The sequence below is a fragment of the Saccoglossus kowalevskii genome, chromosome 13 (genome assembly GCF_978046115.1).
Source record: "Saccoglossus kowalevskii chromosome 13, keSacKowa6.1, whole genome shotgun sequence".
Taxonomy (NCBI): domain Eukaryota; kingdom Metazoa; phylum Hemichordata; class Enteropneusta; family Harrimaniidae; genus Saccoglossus; species Saccoglossus kowalevskii.
The window spans coordinates 31,331,442-31,352,350 of NC_140653.1; the positions used below are offsets into that span (position 1 = coordinate 31,331,442).

Sequence of the window (20,909 nt, forward strand, 5' to 3'; positions counted from 1 at the left end):
AGCTGCCCCTGTTTTTTTTACAGCGGACTTTCTGACAACATATACTGTTATGTTTGTTTTGCAAATATGTTACACTCTCTTTGTTAGTCTTGTCTTTGTCTCTCATCTATTTGAAATGAGTTATTTTTCACCCTGTGGTATTTATTATCTCCCCTCCAATATATCTTGTCATGGTCTGAGTTCAAGAGGTTGTGTGGTGATCACTGATGCTGTCATGGGTGTCCAACATAATTGGCCTGATTAATGCTGAAGATAGTGTTCATTTATTATCTATTCTGCAGACAGCTGTATATGTGTTACGAGTTTCTCACAATGATTCAAGCAAAGCATACAATCTATTTTATACCTTGTTGACAACTTCTGTATCTTCTACTGAATAAACTTTGAATAAAATTGTTAAAATAAAATTAAAATAATTGAATACTTAGATTTAAATAATTGAAAAAAAAAATCCAAACAATTCAGTATAGACTTGTTTTTGTTTTGGCTAAAAACACTCCATATAGCAATGACATATTTCCAACCAAGTTTCCTGAAACCACTCAATTACAATTTATAACACCTGACCTAAAATATTATCAGGAAATCTGACTATTATATTAACTGACAATTTTTTTAATAAACTAGAGTGGAACTAAAAATAATCTGTTAAAAAGGATTTCATTAGTGCTAAAAACATTTAAACAAGCTTATAACATTGTGGGCATAAAATATAATGATAGACAAATATAGTTTTTTAGTGAAGTCTTTATTGTATTGACCATGCATTTTATATTAATTTTTAAATAGAAGCTTTATTGAGTAAACTTGGCAACGTGGATATGTCTGATTGTATATGACTAAGCTTAATGCTTTCTTCACTTTATTTCTAAACAGAAAATGTTGACCTAGAATTCTGTTGCCAGGACACTCAATATGAATGGGCTACCTTCATTCTATGCCAAGAAGTGCTCTTTAACATGTGTGATACATACATGTATACATAAAAGTATATTTCTATGTATATTGCTTGTGTGAAAATCTAGTTTATTTTAGTGTGCAGCTTGACATAATTTTCAAACAGGAAGCAATGTTTAGTTTTGTAGTTTAAATCAGTGTTACCCCTCCCCACTAATGTACATATTATTGTATTAAATCATTGTTCAAATTTAAATCAGTGTTACCCCTCCCCACTAATGTACATATTATTGTATTAAATCATTGTTTCCTATATAAATCAGTGTTATCCTCCCCACTAATGTACATATTATTGTATTAAATCATTGTTTCAAATTTAAATCAGTGCTACCCCTCTCCATTAATGTACATATTGTTGTATCAAATCATCGTTTCCAATTTAAATCAGTGCTACTCCTCCCCACTAAAGTACATATTGTTGTATCAAATCATCGTTTCAAATTTAAATCAGTGTTACCCCTCCCCACTAATGTACATATTATTGTATTAAATCATTGTTTCAAATTTAAATCAGTGTTACCCCTCCCCCTAATGTACATATTATTGTATTAAATCATTGTTTCAAATTTAAATCAGTGTTACCCCTCCCCACTAATGTACATATTATTGTATCAAATCATCGTTTCAAATTTAAATCAGTGCTACCCCTCCCCACTAATGTACATATTATTGTATTAAATCATTGTTTCAAATTTAAATCGGTGTTACCTCTCCCCACTAATTTTTATATTGTTGTATCAAATCATAGTTTCCAATTTAAATCAGTGCTACCCCTCCCCACTAATGTACATATTGTTGTATCAAATCATTGTTTCCTATATAAATCAGTGTTATCCTCCCCACTAATGTACATATTGTTGTATCAAATCATCGTTTCCAATTTAAATCAGTACTACCCCTCCCCACTAATGTACATATTGTTGTATCAAATCATCGTTTCCAATTTAAATCAGTGCTACCCCTCCTCACTAATGTACATATTGTTGTATCAAATCATCGTTTCCAATTTAAATCAGTACTACCCCTCCCCACTAATGTACATATTGTTGTATCAAATCATCGTTTCCAATTTAAATCAGTGCTACCCCTCCCCACTAATGTACATATTGTTGTATCAAATCATCGTTTCCAATTTAAATCAGTACTACCCCTCCCCACTAATGTACATATTGTTGTATCAAATCGTTTCCAATTTAAATCAGTGCTACCCCTCCCCACTAATGTACATATTGTTGTATCAAATCATCGTTTCCAATTTAAATCAGTGCTACCCCTCCTCACTAATGTACATATTGTTGTATCAAATCATCGTTTCCAATTTAAATCAGTGCTACCCCTCTCCATTAATGTACATATTGTTGTATCAAATCATCGTTTCCAATTTAAATCAGTGCTACTCCTCCCCACTAAAGTACATATTGTTGTATCAAATCATCGTTTCAAATTTAAATCAGTACTACCCCTCCCCACTAATGAACATATTGTTGTATCAAATCATCGTCTCCAATTTAAATCAGTGTTACCCCTCCCTACTAATATACATATTCTTGTATCAAATCATCGTTTCAAATTTAAATCAGTGTTACCCCTTCCAACTATGTACCCCGGTACAATTTGTTGTATCCAATTATCGTTTCAAATTTAAATCAGTACTACCCCTCCCCACTAATGTACATATTGTTGTATCAAATCATCATTTCAAATTCAAATCAGTGTTACCCTCCTCACTAATGTACATATTGTTGTATCAAATCATTGTTTCAAATTTAAATCAGTGTTACCCCTCCCCCTAATGTACATATTATTGTATTAAATCATTGTTTCAAATTTAAATCAGTGTTACCCCTCCCCACTAATGTACATATTATTGTATCAAATCATCGTTTCAAATTTAAATCAGTGCTACCCCTCCCCACTAATGTACATATTATTGTATTAAATCATTGTTTCAAATTTAAATCGGTGTTACCTCTCCCCACTAATTTTTATATTGTTGTATCAAATCATAGTTTCCAATTTAAATCAGTGCTACCCCTCCCCACTAATGTACATATTGTTGTATCAAATCATTGTTTCCTATATAAATCAGTGTTATCCTCCCCACTAATGTACATATTGTTGTATCAAATCATCGTTTCCAATTTAAATCAGTACTACCCCTCCCCACTAATGTACATATTGTTGTATCAAATCATCGTTTCCAATTTAAATCAGTGCTACCCCTCCTCACTAATGTACATATTGTTGTATCAAATCATCGTTTCCAATTTAAATCAGTACTACCCCTCCCCACTAATGTACATATTGTTGTATCAAATCATCGTTTCCAATTTAAATCAGTGCTACCCCTCCCCACTAATGTACATATTGTTGTATCAAATCATCGTTTCCAATTTAAATCAGTACTACCCCTCCCCACTAATGTACATATTGTTGTATCAAATCGTTTCCAATTTAAATCAGTGCTACCCCTCCCCACTAATGTACATATTGTTGTATCAAATCATCGTTTCCAATTTAAATCAGTGCTACCCCTCCTCACTAATGTACATATTGTTGTATCAAATCATCGTTTCCAATTTAAATCAGTGCTACCCCTCTCCATTAATGTACATATTGTTGTATCAAATCATCGTTTCCAATTTAAATCAGTGCTACTCCTCCCCACTAAAGTACATATTGTTGTATCAAATCATCGTTTCAAATTTAAATCAGTACTACCCCTCCCCACTAATGAACATATTGTTGTATCAAATCATCGTCTCCAATTTAAATCAGTGTTACCCCTCCCTACTAATATACATATTCTTGTATCAAATCATCGTTTCAAATTTAAATCAGTGTTACCCCTTCCAACTATGTACCCCGGTACAATTTGTTGTATCCAATTATCGTTTCAAATTTAAATCAGTACTACCCCTCCCCACTAATGTACATATTGTTGTATCAAATCATCATTTCAAATTCAAATCAGTGTTACCCTCCTCACTAATGTACATATTGTTGTATCAAATCATTGTTTCAAATTTAAATCAGTGTTACCCCTTCCCACTAATGTACATATTGTTGTATCAAATCATCGTTTCCAATTTAAATCAGTGCTACCCCTCCCCACTAATGTACATATTGTTGTATCAAATCATTGTTTCAAATTTAAATCAGTGTTACCCCTCCCCACTAATGTACATATTGTTGTATTAAATCATTGTTTCAAATTTAAATCAGTGTTATCCCTCCCTACTAATGTACATATTGTTGTATCAAATCATCATTTCCAATTTAAATCAGTGCTACCCCTCCCCACTAATGTACATATTATTGTATTAAATCATTGTTTCAAATTTAAATCAGTGCTACCCCTCCCCACTAATGTAAATATTATTGTATCAAATCATCTTTTCCAATTTAATTCAGTGTTACCCCTCCCCACTAACGTACATATTATTGTATCAAATCATCGTTTTCAATTTAAATCAGTGTTACCCCTCCCCGCTAATGTACATATTATTGTATCAAATCATCGTTTTCAATTTAAATCAGTGTTACCCCTCCCCACTAATGTGCATATTTTTGTATTAAATCATCCTTTCAAATTTAAATCAGTGCTACCCCTCCCCACTAATGTGCATATTTTTGTATCAAATCAGTGTTTCAAATTTAAATTTCCATATTCTTAAATCCATTTATTTTTTTCAGCTAAAATGACTTTATGTGGCAAATAAACAGTCAGCCCAAATTTAATTGTCCAGCTATTTGCTATCCATTGTCATGAGTATATGTTCTATGTCATATTACCATGTGTTAACTCATTTGGCACCATAGAATTTTAACTCAAGTACAGGGATTAAAAAATAGCTCTATGGGCTTATTGAAAACTATAGTAACCATGGTTGCGATGTTATGAAGAGAAGGCTAAGTAAACTAGAATATATAAAACTGTAAATTCATGCGTTATTCCTCAGCTCGAGAGAGTGAGGTTATTTGTAGATATGCTGGCGATCGCCGCTGTGTCTGCGGAAGTACTATGGGGGATTGCATGATGGGAGTGGAAAGTCTTTTGACTCCTCAGCTCCTGAGAGCGAGGTTATTTGTAGATATGTTGGCAATCGCCGCTGTGTCTGCAGAAGTACTATGGGAGGTTGCATGATGGAAGTGAAAAGTCTTTTGATCAGTAAAATAATTTTAGAAAAGTGAAAACTAAAGTGACTGTGAAATAAAGGTTGGTTTTAAATATTAAATATCATGACATTTGGATGTAATAATGAAAGGAAATCGAACTGGTATGAAAGGGCAGTACATGTAGCCGGAACGCAAGGTCAGAATCCAGGGTCAAAATACGTCACAATACATCCATCAAGGCGGGTGCAAAGTGTCAACAACTATTATGGATGAGGTAAAAGACTTTGTTTGCAGTTTGCGTGAATGGCCGGGGAGAAAAATTCATGCAAACTCTGTGCTTCAGTAACAGTATTTGCTTCTTCTTTTTTTTGTGCAATGGAAATTAATATAAGAAATGGTACAATAAACATGTCATTCTAGTACACAAAACAACCCTGGGACGTTTATCTTGAGAAATTGGGAAGACGAACATCCCCTGGGACAGTCGTTGTTAAACAATAGACATGCTTCCCCAGGGTATCAAGTTTATTTTGATTATTTGAAGATGGAAACTGCTGCTTTATGGAAGAGCAAAGTTCAATGTCATTGGCACAGTAATGACGTTTTTAGAGGGGTGACTTGCTAGAGAGTATTCGCCGTGACTTGGGTTCTGTCACCAAACTGTACGTTTTGACGGCTCATATGCACTTCTGGGACTTGTAATAATTTTCTGGAAACTGCATAGCAAATCACATATTTTCCTTATTAACTGTTCATAGTTTTTATTTTCAGTTTTATTGTTCATAATTATTTCCAGTAATAACATATTTTTCCGATTGTGTGCATGACAGCTTTGCCCACACACAATAAGACAGGATGATATGTATGGATATGTGTGAGTATGTTTCATGGATTAATAGGTCACTCCTTTGCTTCAATTCCAACTACATCACTGGAATATCACTTGCTGTTTATCATCCATATTTTGATATCTCACAATGTGTCGATTGCGTATCTGGAAATTCTAACTACTATTTCGCAGAATTTGACCAGCCTTGCTTTCGACTCCCATATTGTCCTTTACAGTGAAGGTTAATGCAGATATATTGTAAATTACACAGAGGTAACACTACAATACATTTCCTTTCACATTCCCCTGTATTACATAACAATCTTTGAGCTGAGGCAGTTATGATTCTACAACCATCACCAGTTCTCTTGTATAATAAGTGTTTGTTTACTCTCAGTGAATTGGTCTGCTAGCTGCTACTGGAAAAGCATTACAAACTGCTTCGTGTTGGTCAATGAATAGTGATATGATGTCATAACCTTTGTCTACCATGAACATCTCATATTTCCCTTTGACATGGGCACTGATTAGTCACACACTTCTCTAACCACTCTGTATCCGTAAAGATGTTCACGTTTTCTTTATAAAAGCAGAGGTACATTACTTGGGGTTTGCAACAACGGTGACATGATACCAAGATCCTTTTTCAATCTTGCTCTCGCATAAGCGTTCCAACTCAGAAATATGCGAATGCGTATGCCCGAGGTAACAAGGATACTGGGATGTCCAGGTGGATCAAAATAGCTGCTCACGATATGACGGATTACAATAACTATATTTTCTGTACATTTTCGATGTATTACATTTTTTCACTATGAATGTGGTAATACATGTTCTATTGTTTTATTACAAACCGCCTATGTCATGTCAGAAGGTCGTAGCACCAGTCTCGCTATCTACAAGATGAGACTTGAATGGGATCTTGATATGATGTCACCATACAGTACTATGCTCATTGCAAACCCCAAGTAATGTACCTCTGATAAAAGCTTTATTTCACACTATAAATTTCTGTGCTTGGATTGAACTAATATATCTTATTTCCTCTTTAGTAACATGGTATAAAAGGTACTTATAGTATTGCCTTTTCCAGGCAGTAAAACAAAATTAAACTGGTTACGTTCTCATACATCATGTTGTATCAGTAACATACATCATGTTGTAGCTCAATTCCTATGGGTTCTCAGCTGGCTTTGATTCAGGAACTTTAGATATACAAAAACCATAATTCTAGTCATCAATTATTTCAGTATGCAGATTAAATAATAAATGAACATCTTCTGTTTAATTACCAGAGAAACAACAATAACAATAACAATAGCACAAATTACTAGCATTTCCACGTTTCCAAATTGTGTTAAATGACTTAATTGTACTGTAAAATACTTTATTTTTGCTTGGAATTAATTTCACTATTTTCGCTGAAAGCAAGATTCAGTGAAAACAAAATCCAGCAAATATACCTTTTTTCTTATATTTTACATTCAACTTGTCAAAAATCAGTGAAAATAAATTCCATACACAAAATGCCCAAAAAGTCTTTTCAGTGAAAATTAATTCCAGCTAAAATAAAGTATTTTACAGTAATTTGTTGTTAATTTTACAACAGTCACTCAAAACACTGTCTTCTCCACATGCAGTCACTCTCATAACAACAAAAGATTGTTTATAAAATGATAATACTGAACTAGTCTTAGTGTACAATTTCAACAAGGAATTTTCACCAAGTATATAATTTGTGGAAAAAATAAGTAGTGAAAAGATGTTTTCAATGTTCAATCCAGATATATGGTAATTTAAAAGCTATTTAAATAATGTCTAGCTAATCTTTGAGTTAGGCTAGATATCTGCTCACCATCAACGAATTTGGTATCACTGGTCCAGATAATTTTTTGGTATAACACACAACTAATTGTACATTAACCTCATGGCAATCTGACATCATAGATGACTGAATCGCATGCACCATGCAGTTTGTGAATGCCTTCAGTATTTGATCATTTTTTCACAGAAAATAAATAAATCAATTAGGCCTCAACGATGATGAAAGACTATAAACTCTAAACAAAAGGAACCATTTCGTTCAAAACTTCCCACTACACCTTACCATTCCCCACACCCCACACCACAGTTACACTTGACAATCATAAAGATATATTCTAAAATCCTCAATAAACTCAAAAATTGTTTCTTCTATTTATTTCTTGCAGTGTAACTTTCCCGTTATTATAGGGTTTTATGGTGCTTTTTTCTCAGAAAATAGAATATCAATTTGCACGCAATACATGGACGGCAAGTATAAACATAATTCATATACTGTAAAATACTTTATTTTAGCTGAAATTGATTTTCGCTGAAAAGGTTTTTTGGGTGTTTTGTATGGAATTTATTTTCACTGATTTTTGATAGTTGAATGTGAAATATAGGAAAAAAAGTATATTCGCTGGATTTTATTTACACTGAATCATCCGTTCAGCGAAAGTAGCGAAAATAAATTAATCTACAGTACCATACAGTACTCATTCTGCCCAACCTCCCGCTTTTATCGCTTTTTTTTCCGACCGCTTATCGCTTAATATCCTGTGTTGTCAGATCCTCAATTGAAATTCATGTGACTTGTATACTTATGTTTCACAGACTAAACTCTGTATATATGGTACATACTGCTGTGGGGTATTTATTGGTATAATATTCTACCCACCTCCATGTCAGCCAAATAAACATTAATTGTTTGTGTTGTTTCCACCAGGGTGTTCACTTGATATTTATGGCTGTATACCAGAACCAGTCCTGGGAAGAATCGCAGTCGCAGTGAGTAAAATATACTGTTGACTGTTATTGCTGGGAGTAATTTGTGGAATTTGTGACAGTGACATTTTCGCTGTACCAAATTTTTGATTTTCAATGTTAAAATTTGTCTTTCAAAATAAGGCGATTTTGATATTTAAGTACCCGGTATTTACTGTAAAACATGTTAAAAAAACGATACACTTTTTTAGCGAATTGTGGTAAAATGACTAATAGCAAAATGTTGATTTAGCAAATCTCGCCTGTCTTTGTTGATTTCACAATACTTGTCTGTCGCCTGCCAAAACAAATGCGCTGTTATCAACTCCATAAAAACCAAGAAAAACTATCAAGTGTAATAAGGAAGCACTCCAGATTATTAGGTTTTCTGTGTTGTTTACAAAGTGTGTGTGTGGAGAAAAAGATGTTCCCTTAGCCGTCATTTTGAATTTATAATGAAGTCATTAGTGACATCTTAAATTAGCGAATTAGTTCTCTCGCTAAATTCGCTGAAAGACATGCTCGCAGAAAAGACATGTTTTACAGTACTTTGGTCAAAGTGTACTGGTTGCCTCTGGAGTAACTTTCGGGATGTGAACAATTTGGGTAGTAGAACTTTTCATCCAACTAGTAATTTTTATTGCCATGGCAACAAAGTAGGCATCGATTTCAGCATAATAGGAATCAAGTAAACATCGTTACTTCTGGATGACAGAACTAGAAATGTTGCAATTCCGATTTGATTGTCATGACATGTTTATGACCTTGATTTCATGGTATTGATGAATTCTATGTCACTTCTAACCGTTAGGAATGTTACAGTGTGCTTGTCACAATATCCCGTCATTTCTTTAGCTTTGTTTGCCATACCTAATCTATAGTTTTTGCTCTGTTAGAGTACATTTGTGATAGAAGTGCACATGAACCAATAATTGCATTTACTCAATGTTGAATCATTTAAATATGACGTATTTTTATTACAATAGACATACCTCTGTCATTTATGTAAACATGATTGCATTTAATAGACCAAATACGGTATTTGTGTTATTCATTATTCTGGCCATTTCCTGCTGTCCAATTTGTTGGTGATGAAGATATTTCTTCTTGTCATCATTCTGCATAAACAAGATGACAGATTGACATCTGTAAACTTTTATATGAGAAAGAGAAATAACTCATTGTTACTTAACATTTTCACCACCAGTTCCCTCTTTTCATCACAAGTTCACAAAATAGTCCTGTTTATAGTCTGTACTTTCCTTCAGAAGATTGGAGCAAAAAAACCTAATTTTTTGAGTAAAAACTGAAAATAAATTCAAATTTTGTATGTTGGCTTCAAAATTAGGGTTCATTTCCAGAAATATTGAAGAATATAAGAAAAGTGCTGACAAATTTAGGCCAAACAAATCTGGTTGTGAAAAGGTTTGAATATTTTTATCCTATTATTGGTGCTTGAATTGATGACAATTGTAGATCACTTCATATTTTTTTTGAGGTCTAGATAATTTTGAATGTGGTGGATAAAAATTAAAGTAATCATTCTGTCACTACTGTATTTGTCTTCTTTGTATTTTTTCATTCATTTGCATTTAGTAAATTTGTCTGCATTTAGTCACATATTTGAACAGGATATACGTGCAGCTGTATTTGATTTACTGCTGTTTCTTCTCTACAGTGTGCAAAGTATGCAGGTGTGAATACACACTACTACTACACTATCACATGTTATCACTGTTTAATTTTTGCTCAATCTTGGGCTTCATATACCATGCAGAGTTCACTGCCCAATTCTGGGCTTTCATATACCATGCAGGGTTCACTGCCCAATCCTGGGCTTTCATATACCATGCAGAGTTCACTGCCCAATCCTGGGCTTTCATATACCATGCAGGGTACACTGCCCAATCCTGGGCTTTCATATACCATGCAGAGTTCACTGCCCAATTCTGGGCTTTCATATACTATGCAGGGTACACTGCCCAATCCTGGGCTTCATATACCATGCAGAGTTCACTGCCCAATCCTGGGCTTCATATACCATGCAGGGTACACTGCCCAATCCTGGGCTTCATATACCATGCAGGGTACACTGCCCAATCCTGGGCTTCATATACCATGCAGGGTTCACTGCCCAATTCTGGGCTTTCATATACTATGCAGGGTACACTGCCCAATCCTGGGCTTCATATACCATGCAGAGTTCACTGCCCAATCCTGGGCTTCATATACCATGCAGGGTACACTGCCCAATCTTGGGCTTCATATACCATGCAGAGTTCACTGCCCAATCCTGGGCTTTCATATACCATGCAGGGTACACTGCCCAATCCTGGGCTTCATATACCATGCAGAGTCCACTGCCCAATCCTGGGCTTTCATATACCATGCAGAGTTCACTGCCCAATCCTGGGCTTTCATATACTATGCAGGGTACACTGCCCAATCCTGGGCTTCATATACCATGCAGAGTTCACTGCCCAATCCTGGGCTTTCATATACTATGCAGGGTACACTGCCCAATCCTGGGCTTCATATACCATGCAGAGTTCACTGCCCAATTCTGGGCTTTCATATACCATGCAGGGTTCACTGCCCAATCCTGGGCTTTCATATACCATGCAGGGTACACTGTCCAATCCTGGGCTTCATATACCATGCAGAGTTCACTGCCCAATCCTGGGCTTTCATATACCATGCAGAGTTCACTGCCCAATCCTGGGCTTTCATATACCATGCAGGGTACACTGCCCAATCCTGGGCTTCATATACCATGCAGAGTTCACTGCCCAATCCTGGGCTTTCATATACTATGCAGGGTACACTGCCCAATCCTGGGCTTCATATACCATGCAGGGTTCACTGCCCAATCCTGGGATTCATACACCATGCAGGGTACACTGCCCAATCCTGGGCTTCATATACCATGCAGGGTTCACTGCCCAATCCTGGGATTCATACACCATGCAGGGTACACTGCCCAATCCTGGGCTTTCATATAATATGCAGGGTACACTGTCCAATCCTGGGCTTCATATACCATGCAGGGTTCACTGCCCAATCCCGGGCTTTCATATACTATGCAGGGTTCACTGCCCAATCCTGGGCTTCATATACCATGCAGGGTTCACTGCCCAATCCTGGGATTCATACACCATGCAGGGTACACTGCCCAATCCTGGGCTTTCATATACTATGCAGGGTACACTGCCCAATCCTGGGCTTCATATACCATGCAGGGTTCACTGCCCAATCCTGGGATTCATACACCATGCAGGGTACACGGCCCAATCCTGGGCTTTCATATACCATGCAGGGTACACTGTCCAATCCTGGACTTCATACACCATGCAGGGTACACTGCCCAATCTTGGGCTTCATATGCCAAAATGGGGTACATTGCATAGTCCTAAACTTCACACACCAATGAAGGGGGCTGGGGGTGTAAACTGCAACAATGTTTTCTAACAAGGTTATTTTGAGGATGTCACACAAAGTATTCAACCTGACAGCTGCAGTGTATACTGCCACTGTACCCCTAAAATTATATTACAGGGAGCCTCTTCCCCTCTGTTAGTCTTCTACAGTTTGAGATGCTCAATACATATTTATTTGGTTTTCAGATTGTGAAAGGCCTAAACTACTTATGGAGTTTAAAGATTATGCATAGAGGTAAGATGGTACTGTGTATTTATTTAATCTCTCCGACACAGTGATATTTGGTTGTTTTTTGTACCTGTTCTCAATTTTCATGCCCACCTGTAAATTTGAAGGAAAGATGTCTCTGACAAATTCACACTCATCCATATTTTGTCAAATGTTATTATTGTTTATAATTATTATTTTGTTCTTTCATATTGCTCTTTATGTTGTCTTTATCATAGATGTGAAGCCCTCTAATATTCTGGTCAGTACTAGAGGTGAAGTGAAACTCTGTGACTTTGGTGTAAGCACTCAACTTGTCAACTCTATCACCAAAACCTATGTAGGAACAAATGCATATATGGCAGTAAGTCACATCTATGGACATTTTGTATTACATTCTTTTATGCATTGTTGCACTAAATGTTGTATGCATTCAATCTGTCTAATCTCTTATGTGCTTTCACAGGTCATACATGGATCATGCCACACCATTACTTGACATTGTCATCACACCTTTTGAAATAGTATAAGCAATCTCCTGTACATACAGTACGTCTTATCACATTTTCTGAATTGATGTCAATATTTACAGTGTCTGAACTCTGTAATTTTTTTTCCAGCCTGAGCGAGTGCTTGGTGATGAATATGGTGTTCCTTCAGATGTCTGGAGTCTTGGTGTATTTTTATTGGAAGTAGGTATTTTTCAGCTCAACTGAAACACATTACCTGCAGTTTCCTTTCCCATTGAGTTGTTATGTCTGTGGAGAATTCAGTAGGCAATGTGTTAAACCGTTCAATTTTTGCTGCTAGGAATGGTTGTGATTTGGAGACTAATGGTGTTTGTGATGACAGTACTTTGCAAATATACCGGTAGTCACTGTGACTTTGTCCTTGAGACCCCAGTAACATTTTCACTGCTTACAAAGTTTCACTGATTTGCATGGAATGAAATCAGTTTACATTGTTTTACTGATGATAATTGTTTATCGAGAACAATAAATACCACATAAATTTTTTTTTTCATTTATCAAAGTTAAAAAAATTATTTTAAAAAAGTTGCAAAACTATTTCAGTGGTAATCGTTTATTATTTTTAGTTTGTTGTGGTAATATGATCATTTTTTATTGCTGTTCTTTCATAAATAATAAAAGTATTGTATTGAAAATTAATTAAATATTCCAAACTGACTCAAAAGTCCAACATATTTTCAATAGTTAGTAGTTAGTGCTTTATGTACTATATGTTAAAAGTCATGGTTCTTGAAAGAGCGCCCTCTGTGGTCAACATAAGATTTAGGTATATATTTTCACCATGATACTATCAGATGAAATGCTTTAATTGAATGAAAATTTCCAGACGGCATTATAACCAAACTTATTATTTAAATAGTTGGCATCTTATTCTGCTGGATGAGAAAGTATATGTCCCCAATGTTTATTTAAAATACCAGAGCTGAAGGTAAACCAGAAATTACTTTGATCAAACACTAGCTTGTGTTGTGAATAACAAATTCCTAAAATTACATAATTCATCTTGTGGGTGGAATTAGTTGATTTGTTAATCATGTTTTTAGCAGTACCTTATGGTTGCACAAAGCCTCATGGGTACATGTAACTATTTTCTAGCGGCAAAAATACACTTCAAATTTATATTTTCGTTTTATCTCAAAAAATGCATACAAAACTAACTACTCTATTGATGTTTTCTACCACTATACTTCCCTCCCTTAATGTCTGTTGTTTAGCTCACAAAAAATCACTTTGAAAAAGTATAGAGACTGTGTCATTTTCAGTTTTCACTGGAAAATCAATGAATTTAAAACCCAATGAAAATTAATGTTTTCACAGTATCGTTATTTCTTTTCACATCATTTTATGAATTGTGTTTACTCTGATTTCTCCATAGATGGCTCAAGGAAGATTTCCATACCCTGTAAGTTTTAATTTTACCCATTCCTCAATTGTAAGCAGTATGTTAGAAAGTTTTGCATCTACCTGTTTGTACACTTGTAAATGTGTTCACAGAGTGCATTCATAGACTATAACTGTTGAGAGATGGTTAAGGGATGTAATAATATGAGGTCATTTAAGGTAGAGATGCAGGTTGGGAGACTATATTTCTAATTGCCTCTAATTACTGTAATTACATGAGTAAAATATACTTTTTACCAATCAAGTTATATATCATTTGAAAGAGTTTTATTTAAACTTTTGAGTTTTATGGTTTACAATAATGTACTATGATACTATATTAAGTGGTGTTGATTTTGGGTTAAAATCGTGCATTTTAGGTGAAAGTGCACTTAAAACTATTTAACTTTTGAATGCATACCCTGATTTTAATTTAAGAACACTTATTTAAAACTTCTGTTTACTAGGAACATAATGGCTTATTTATTAGTGCTTCCATTGAAAAGTTTTTACACAGTGCTCTTTGAAACATTCACATTTTATAAATCGTCCACAGTTAACAGAGCCGCTAATTGGCAGCTCTATTGTTTCTGTTCCAGTAAAGACAGTGAAACCATACGAAGCCATTTACTTAGGATAGACCTGAATAATGACCCCTGAAAATTTCATCGAAAACAAATGAACCGTCTAGAAGTTAAATAGTTTTAAAGTTGAAATTTGGAGTAAAAAATGAAACTGAGATAATCGTCATTTTGTAAAAAAAAGTTTTAAAACGAATCATTCGCTTCATATGTGTAACAGAAACTCCTAGAAATACACCATACACCGTAATTTGCCGATGTTAAATCGTCAGGTAAAAAAATTAAAATAAAAACATTTACAATTCGAGGGAAACGGCCAAAAAATCGTCCGCGAAGTCTCAACCTAGCGTGAAAACTGTCATGGCGTCGTGTTATCAATTCCACTGAGGGAGGGACACAATGGATTACGTAAAGCCGATGACTTATTCATACAGTTATATAAACATAGCGATCGCCATTGGGTGGGTTGAGTCTAAATTTACCTTCCCTCAAACCTTTAAAAACTACTTTGTATGACGCAGTTTCCGTGGACCGTGCGAAGTTAGACGACCAGGTTGAAAAGGGCCCTAATATTTTACTACGCAACGACTATTCGCAAACGCCGGTGAAACAAATTCGAAATAAAGTCACATTGGAAAGGGAACTATTGTAAATCGATGCAGGTTTCATTCAACTACAGACGAGACAGGTCGATGCAAATTAAACGAACTCTGACCTCTGGAAATACCTCATTCATAGAGTTCCTTAGTACCAGAGGTCGCCGATCACGACCATACAACGCAGTTTGCGACATCGCTACCGGTGCATGCTAGCTGACAAGGGGGTTTCCGATTAAGGTAACCAAGATGGCATCGCAGAGTGCATGATTTTTCCGCGGTGTTTAAAAACAGCATCTCATTGCCGATTTTCGGTAATTTCCAGGGTATTTTTTTTATTTTTAATTAACCGAGCATTTTATGTTTGTGTATTTTGGCACTGAAAAGTTAGTTATCGATGACAGCAACAGCAGTGTTGTTTGTCAATTGCATCACAATTCTATCAGCACGATAATCATTACATCGAAACGAAAAATGTTTACTTCAGTTTTAAAATGCCGTTGGAGTAAAAATTTGTGGAAACATTTTTTAGTTTCGCCCACAATGCGAAAAAGCTTGAAATCTATGCACCAAGAAAACAAAAAAAATTGTGGCCTTGTTTTGCGGGAAAATTAAATCGCTCTATCGACGCTACCTCCTACATGAAAATAAATGAAAAACCAATGTATTTAAGCGTGAAAAAGTTTACTTATCAGTTACAAGTGTATGTTTTGTTTCATTCCGCTTGCATGCTGGAAGCGTCTACGTCTTGTCTGTTTTTTGTAGTTTGCTAGTTGATCGCGCTTGAGGTAAGTAAACAGAGAGCCAGGACAGGAAGTCGCACACCGGCTGCTCCGTAACTGGGACCAGCAATCATTTGCATATAACATCAACAGTGACTTGTCAATCAAAGAGCAACGCAAACAAACTTTCGGGACTTTTAATCACATACGCGTGCCTCGGTTTCTTATATTTTAAAAGTGATTTTTGAGTATGTTCCAACAATGACAATGCTCTGAAATTTTAACACTATCTAGCCAAGACTGTCTGGGTGAGAAAAAGCAAAAAAAAAAAAAAATCACGAAAAATGCCCACGAACCTGCATCTCTACCTTAAAGGATACCACAAAGTATGCATGAAGACAGTACAGTGATCATATGCATAGTAGAATCTTTGTAATGACATTATTATTACACATTTTCTTGATTCAACTGCTCATTGTATAAAGCCCAGGACTGAGCAAGATTAGAAAAAATAGTGTCACTTATTTGCTATGAATTTTTTTTTTTCAAACATCTTGTAAATAAGCATAATTTGGAATTCACATTTCCCCATGCAATACCACAAAATGAAGACACATTTATAGAGATAGAGTGACAGATGTGTAATATGAGGTAACTCATAAAGCAGTGTACAGAATTATGGGGTAAATTTACAGATGATATTCATTTAAATGTATCAACTTTGGTATGGGTCCCATGTTATGTATATAGCATTTGTAAAATGCACAAAAGGTGAATGTGCATTTACATTAAGTCCCACTAATTGATTGTTTATTGTTTCTTTACTCCAGACTACTCCCAAAGAACAAGCTCTTTCAGTGAGTATACTGCATTTCAAATTCCATATTTTTGTCGGTGGCAACATGATTGTAAATTTGGAGATGCCAGTGGATAATTCCAAACAGAAAAATTGTGAAACATAAAGACGCAACACAGAAAACTAATCAATCTTATTTCTCATCAACTAAAAAAACATCAAATTGATATCTTCTGAATATGGTCTTTCCTTCAGGGGCTTGAATTGCTAGAGAAAAGTATGAAATTATTATTTTTGCAAAAATCAAGTGGTTTTTACACATGATGTGATTAAACTAATTATGCACTATTATAATAATATTCTGTCAATAATACCATAAATTGTTTTGTTTTTATTTGTAGGCAATAGATCTTTTACAGTGTATAGTACATGAAGTAAGTTGATATCCAGCATAATATTCAGAAATTCAAATGTAAACCGACGTGACGTGAACCTTCAAGTTACGGTGATAGTGTGCTTTGTGGACCTCCATTGAATGTCATATCAATTTGAAACAAACAAATAGTACAACAAATTCTGATAAAAACATCTTGTTCTACTCGGCGTCATATGTTTGTTGCTAGGTTACAGCAGTTTTATATGAGCTTGATGCATACATCCTCATTTATGTTTAGTGACCTGGTTTTATTTTAGTCAAGCTAAATTGTTATGTTGGATGTAAACAATCAACATGAACTTTGATTATCATTATATAATACATACATGACTATGCATTCAAAGTAAAACATTTTTTCTATGTGTTCTACAACTTTTGATTGTGAGGAATAGCGCCCCCAATGGCAGCTTTTCCACTTTATTGGCTGTTATCAGATTATTAAACTTGTTTTTGTTTTCAGAATCCACCCAGACTACCACCAGGAATATTTACTGCTGCATTTGCTGATTTTGTTGAACAGTGGTATGTAATAATAATAAGACTTGTTGGTCTTGTTGATGATTGAAGTGAGAATTCTTATTATCATTTTTCACATTTCATAAGCTGTCAACAATTCCTTATTAGTAGTTTGTTCTATATATAATGTGTAAAATTTGTAATTGTTTATTGTTAAAGTTTAAACAAAAAACTTAAATTTAAAATTACATCACTGATTTCTGTCTTTAAGTAAAGTGAAATTACTTATGGTAAAAAGGTTTTTACATGTAAACAGATGGACAGTTTAGATATCACTTTCACCCAATAATATTCTGACAAAGCAAACAATTGTCATGTTTCACTAAATAAACCTGAAATTTTTTTTTTTCAATTTTGTCAAATTAATTTAATTGAGACCAGTAGCCAATAAAAAATTTGGTGCATTTTTTTCAAATTTAAAAATTATAGTTGGTGTGAAAGACTAATGCCAGGTATATTAACCTATATTCATTGACAATAATATAACTATATTTTTATGACAAATACAAATTGAAAAACTAAAACATGCTTCTTGGAAATTTGCCTCTTGCATCTATTCAAGTAATCAACTTTTTATACATTTTGTTTCAGTATGCAGAAAACACCGAGCAATAGGCCAAAACCAGAGGCTCTGATGATGCATCCTTTCATTCAGATGTATGACGACAGCAATTCACAAATAATTGCCGAGTGGGTTTGTAGTATGCAGCAAGAGATCAAAAAACAAAAACTGATACAAAGTCAATCTGCTATGTCATAAAGCTGGGGAAGTGTCAAAGATCAAACAAAATGTATATCAAAAAGCTTGCCGAAAAAATTGCCAACATTAGTAAAATTATTGTAGGAGTCTAATAAGGATTTACATGAAAAAACTTAGTGTGCGATTACCTTGAACCAGAAATTATGCTCAACAAATTGCATTGTGGGAGTATCATCAATCATGAAACGCATTCAATGATGCAATGGCATTTTTATCGTTCTTTTCAAGATATCTTAACTGCTTCTTAAATATTTATAGAACCATAATTATTTGCAACCAACCAGTGGTGAATTTATTGAACTATAGAGGCCGCAATCATGTGAGTAAATTAACTGCCATCTTATATTCAAATGAGATGTGCCTTTTTAGTGAATACAAAATGTACTTTAAAATGCTGGAATTATTGATGCGTATTTTAAAAAGTTTTGTCTTTCTCCTGTGTGGATTTGGGACCCAGAAAATAATAATGTCTTAAACTTGATTGATTTTTTCCAAACATTGTGTACAGAACTATTTCCAATTATATAAAAGACATGTTCACCCACATAAAAATTAGCAGGTCTCTCATTAGATAAAACACATTTTCACAAATTCATTTCTTTTCATTTGATACGCAGTGATGTTTTTATACATTCTCCATGGCGACAATTATTTTGCACTAGTATTAAGGTTAACTTTTATTATGATGAATTTTGCAATTCAATAATTTTTTTTTTTCAGTTCTTTTATTTCTGTTTTGTACTTTTATTTTCACTAATAGAATTATTTTATACAAATTAGTTTGAAATTTAATTGAAGATGGATGGACCTTGACTTTTAACGTTTTGCAGACTGAGCTGGATGATTGAAAATCTTCTCAGTAAATGTAATTTATACTAATGGTTGTACTGCTAATGTGTTCTGTGAGACTATATGGCAATGATGTAATATGCAGTAGCCAAAATAAAATTAAATTCAATAAAGTAGTTTGATAATTACTTACCATGTTACATGGAATCAATTTTAAATTCCGGTATCAATGACAAAACTACTGTGTCAGTTAAATGTTGTCTTTCTTTATTAGGATATTAAAGTAGCCTCTATATTTGCTATCATCACTGTATTGTGTTCCATTCTAGTTTGCTCAAGCAAGAAGTTCCTGCTCGAGCCTGACAAAAGGACTGAATCAAGGTTCTGTTTTATGCATGATACAGAGAAAATGCATGGATATTGTTCCCTTGCCTTACACAAGTACAGTGCATCAAAGTTCTGGCCCAATCTGTACGTCACATGAACAGAGAATGGAAGTTCTACCCTGACCTGCCCCAGGAAAATGCATGGAATATCTGCCCTGCACAAGCATGCCACAACATCAGAGCATAAAGGATCTCCCTGTTCTGACAGAGGGACAGTGCCTGAAACTAACTGCCTTAGTCTGAAAAAGCATGAGAATTCTGCTCTGATCTGATACAGGCAAAGTGCATAGGGGTTGTGTCGTGATCTGACATGTAGATAGTTTTAGTTTAGACCTGCCTTCAAAGGGGCAGTGCAGAAAATGTTTGCCCTGTCCTGTGGAGAGTCAATGAAAGTTTTGCATTGGCCTTACCAAAACAGTGTATGAAGATACTGCTATGGCTATGATACATGATTAATGTTCTTCCCAGGCCTCACTAAGGACAGTGTTTTAGCTTCTGCTGGGCTTGACACATGAACAATAGCGCTTAGAAGTGTTGCCCTGCTCTATACTGATAGAGTACATGAATATTCAGCTTAATTGGTTTAAAGTTTTTCACTGGTCTGACACATGAATAGTGGTGGTTTTTGTGCTCTCTATGACTCCTTTCGAAGGGAAATTTTCATTTTCGGAAGGTAATCATATTCTTGAAAGGGTGTGTTGATTGGCACAGAGAAGGATGAAGGAAAGCGGATGTCCAAAGCAGAGATGCTGTGACCAGATTAAGGAGATCATCCAAATTTCAACTTTAGACCTCATAATATGTAGAGGAACATCAAAGACAACTACCGGTACCAACTTACCAGGGGTCGACATGACTCAATGGCACAAGCAAAATAGCAAGATATGCATCTCAAGACATACAGGCAAGAAGTAAAGTCAACTGAATGTGCTTATAGTCCTATGTACATGGTATCCACCATTGATCGATCTGACACATAGTAAAAAATAGTATTTGTTAGTAAATTATCATCTGAATAATGGCGACCGAGATACAATAACAAAAAATATTCATAAACAAAAATAACAATTAAATATATAT

General features: G+C 34.8%; 1 protein-coding gene across 1 annotated transcript in view; it reads left to right on the forward strand.

The window, feature by feature from the left end:
• LOC100366587 (dual specificity mitogen-activated protein kinase kinase 5-like) overlaps positions 1-19,751 on the forward strand; it is a 49,808-nt gene extending 30,057 nt beyond the window's left edge. The window contains exons 11-20 of the mRNA XM_085507215.1: positions 8,116-8,197; positions 8,655-8,716; positions 12,316-12,364; positions 12,577-12,701; positions 12,958-13,029; positions 14,243-14,269; positions 16,977-17,003; positions 17,344-17,376; positions 17,839-17,900; positions 18,486-19,751. Of these exons, the coding sequence (XP_085363341.1) occupies positions 8,116-8,197; positions 8,655-8,716; positions 12,316-12,364; positions 12,577-12,701; positions 12,958-13,029; positions 14,243-14,269; positions 16,977-17,003; positions 17,344-17,376; positions 17,839-17,900; positions 18,486-18,654 (708 nt within the window). The 3' untranslated portion in view covers positions 18,655-19,751. The remainder of the gene's footprint in view (positions 1-8,115; positions 8,198-8,654; positions 8,717-12,315; positions 12,365-12,576; positions 12,702-12,957; positions 13,030-14,242; positions 14,270-16,976; positions 17,004-17,343; positions 17,377-17,838; positions 17,901-18,485) is intronic.
• The last annotated feature ends 1,158 nt before the right edge of the window (positions 19,752-20,909 follow it).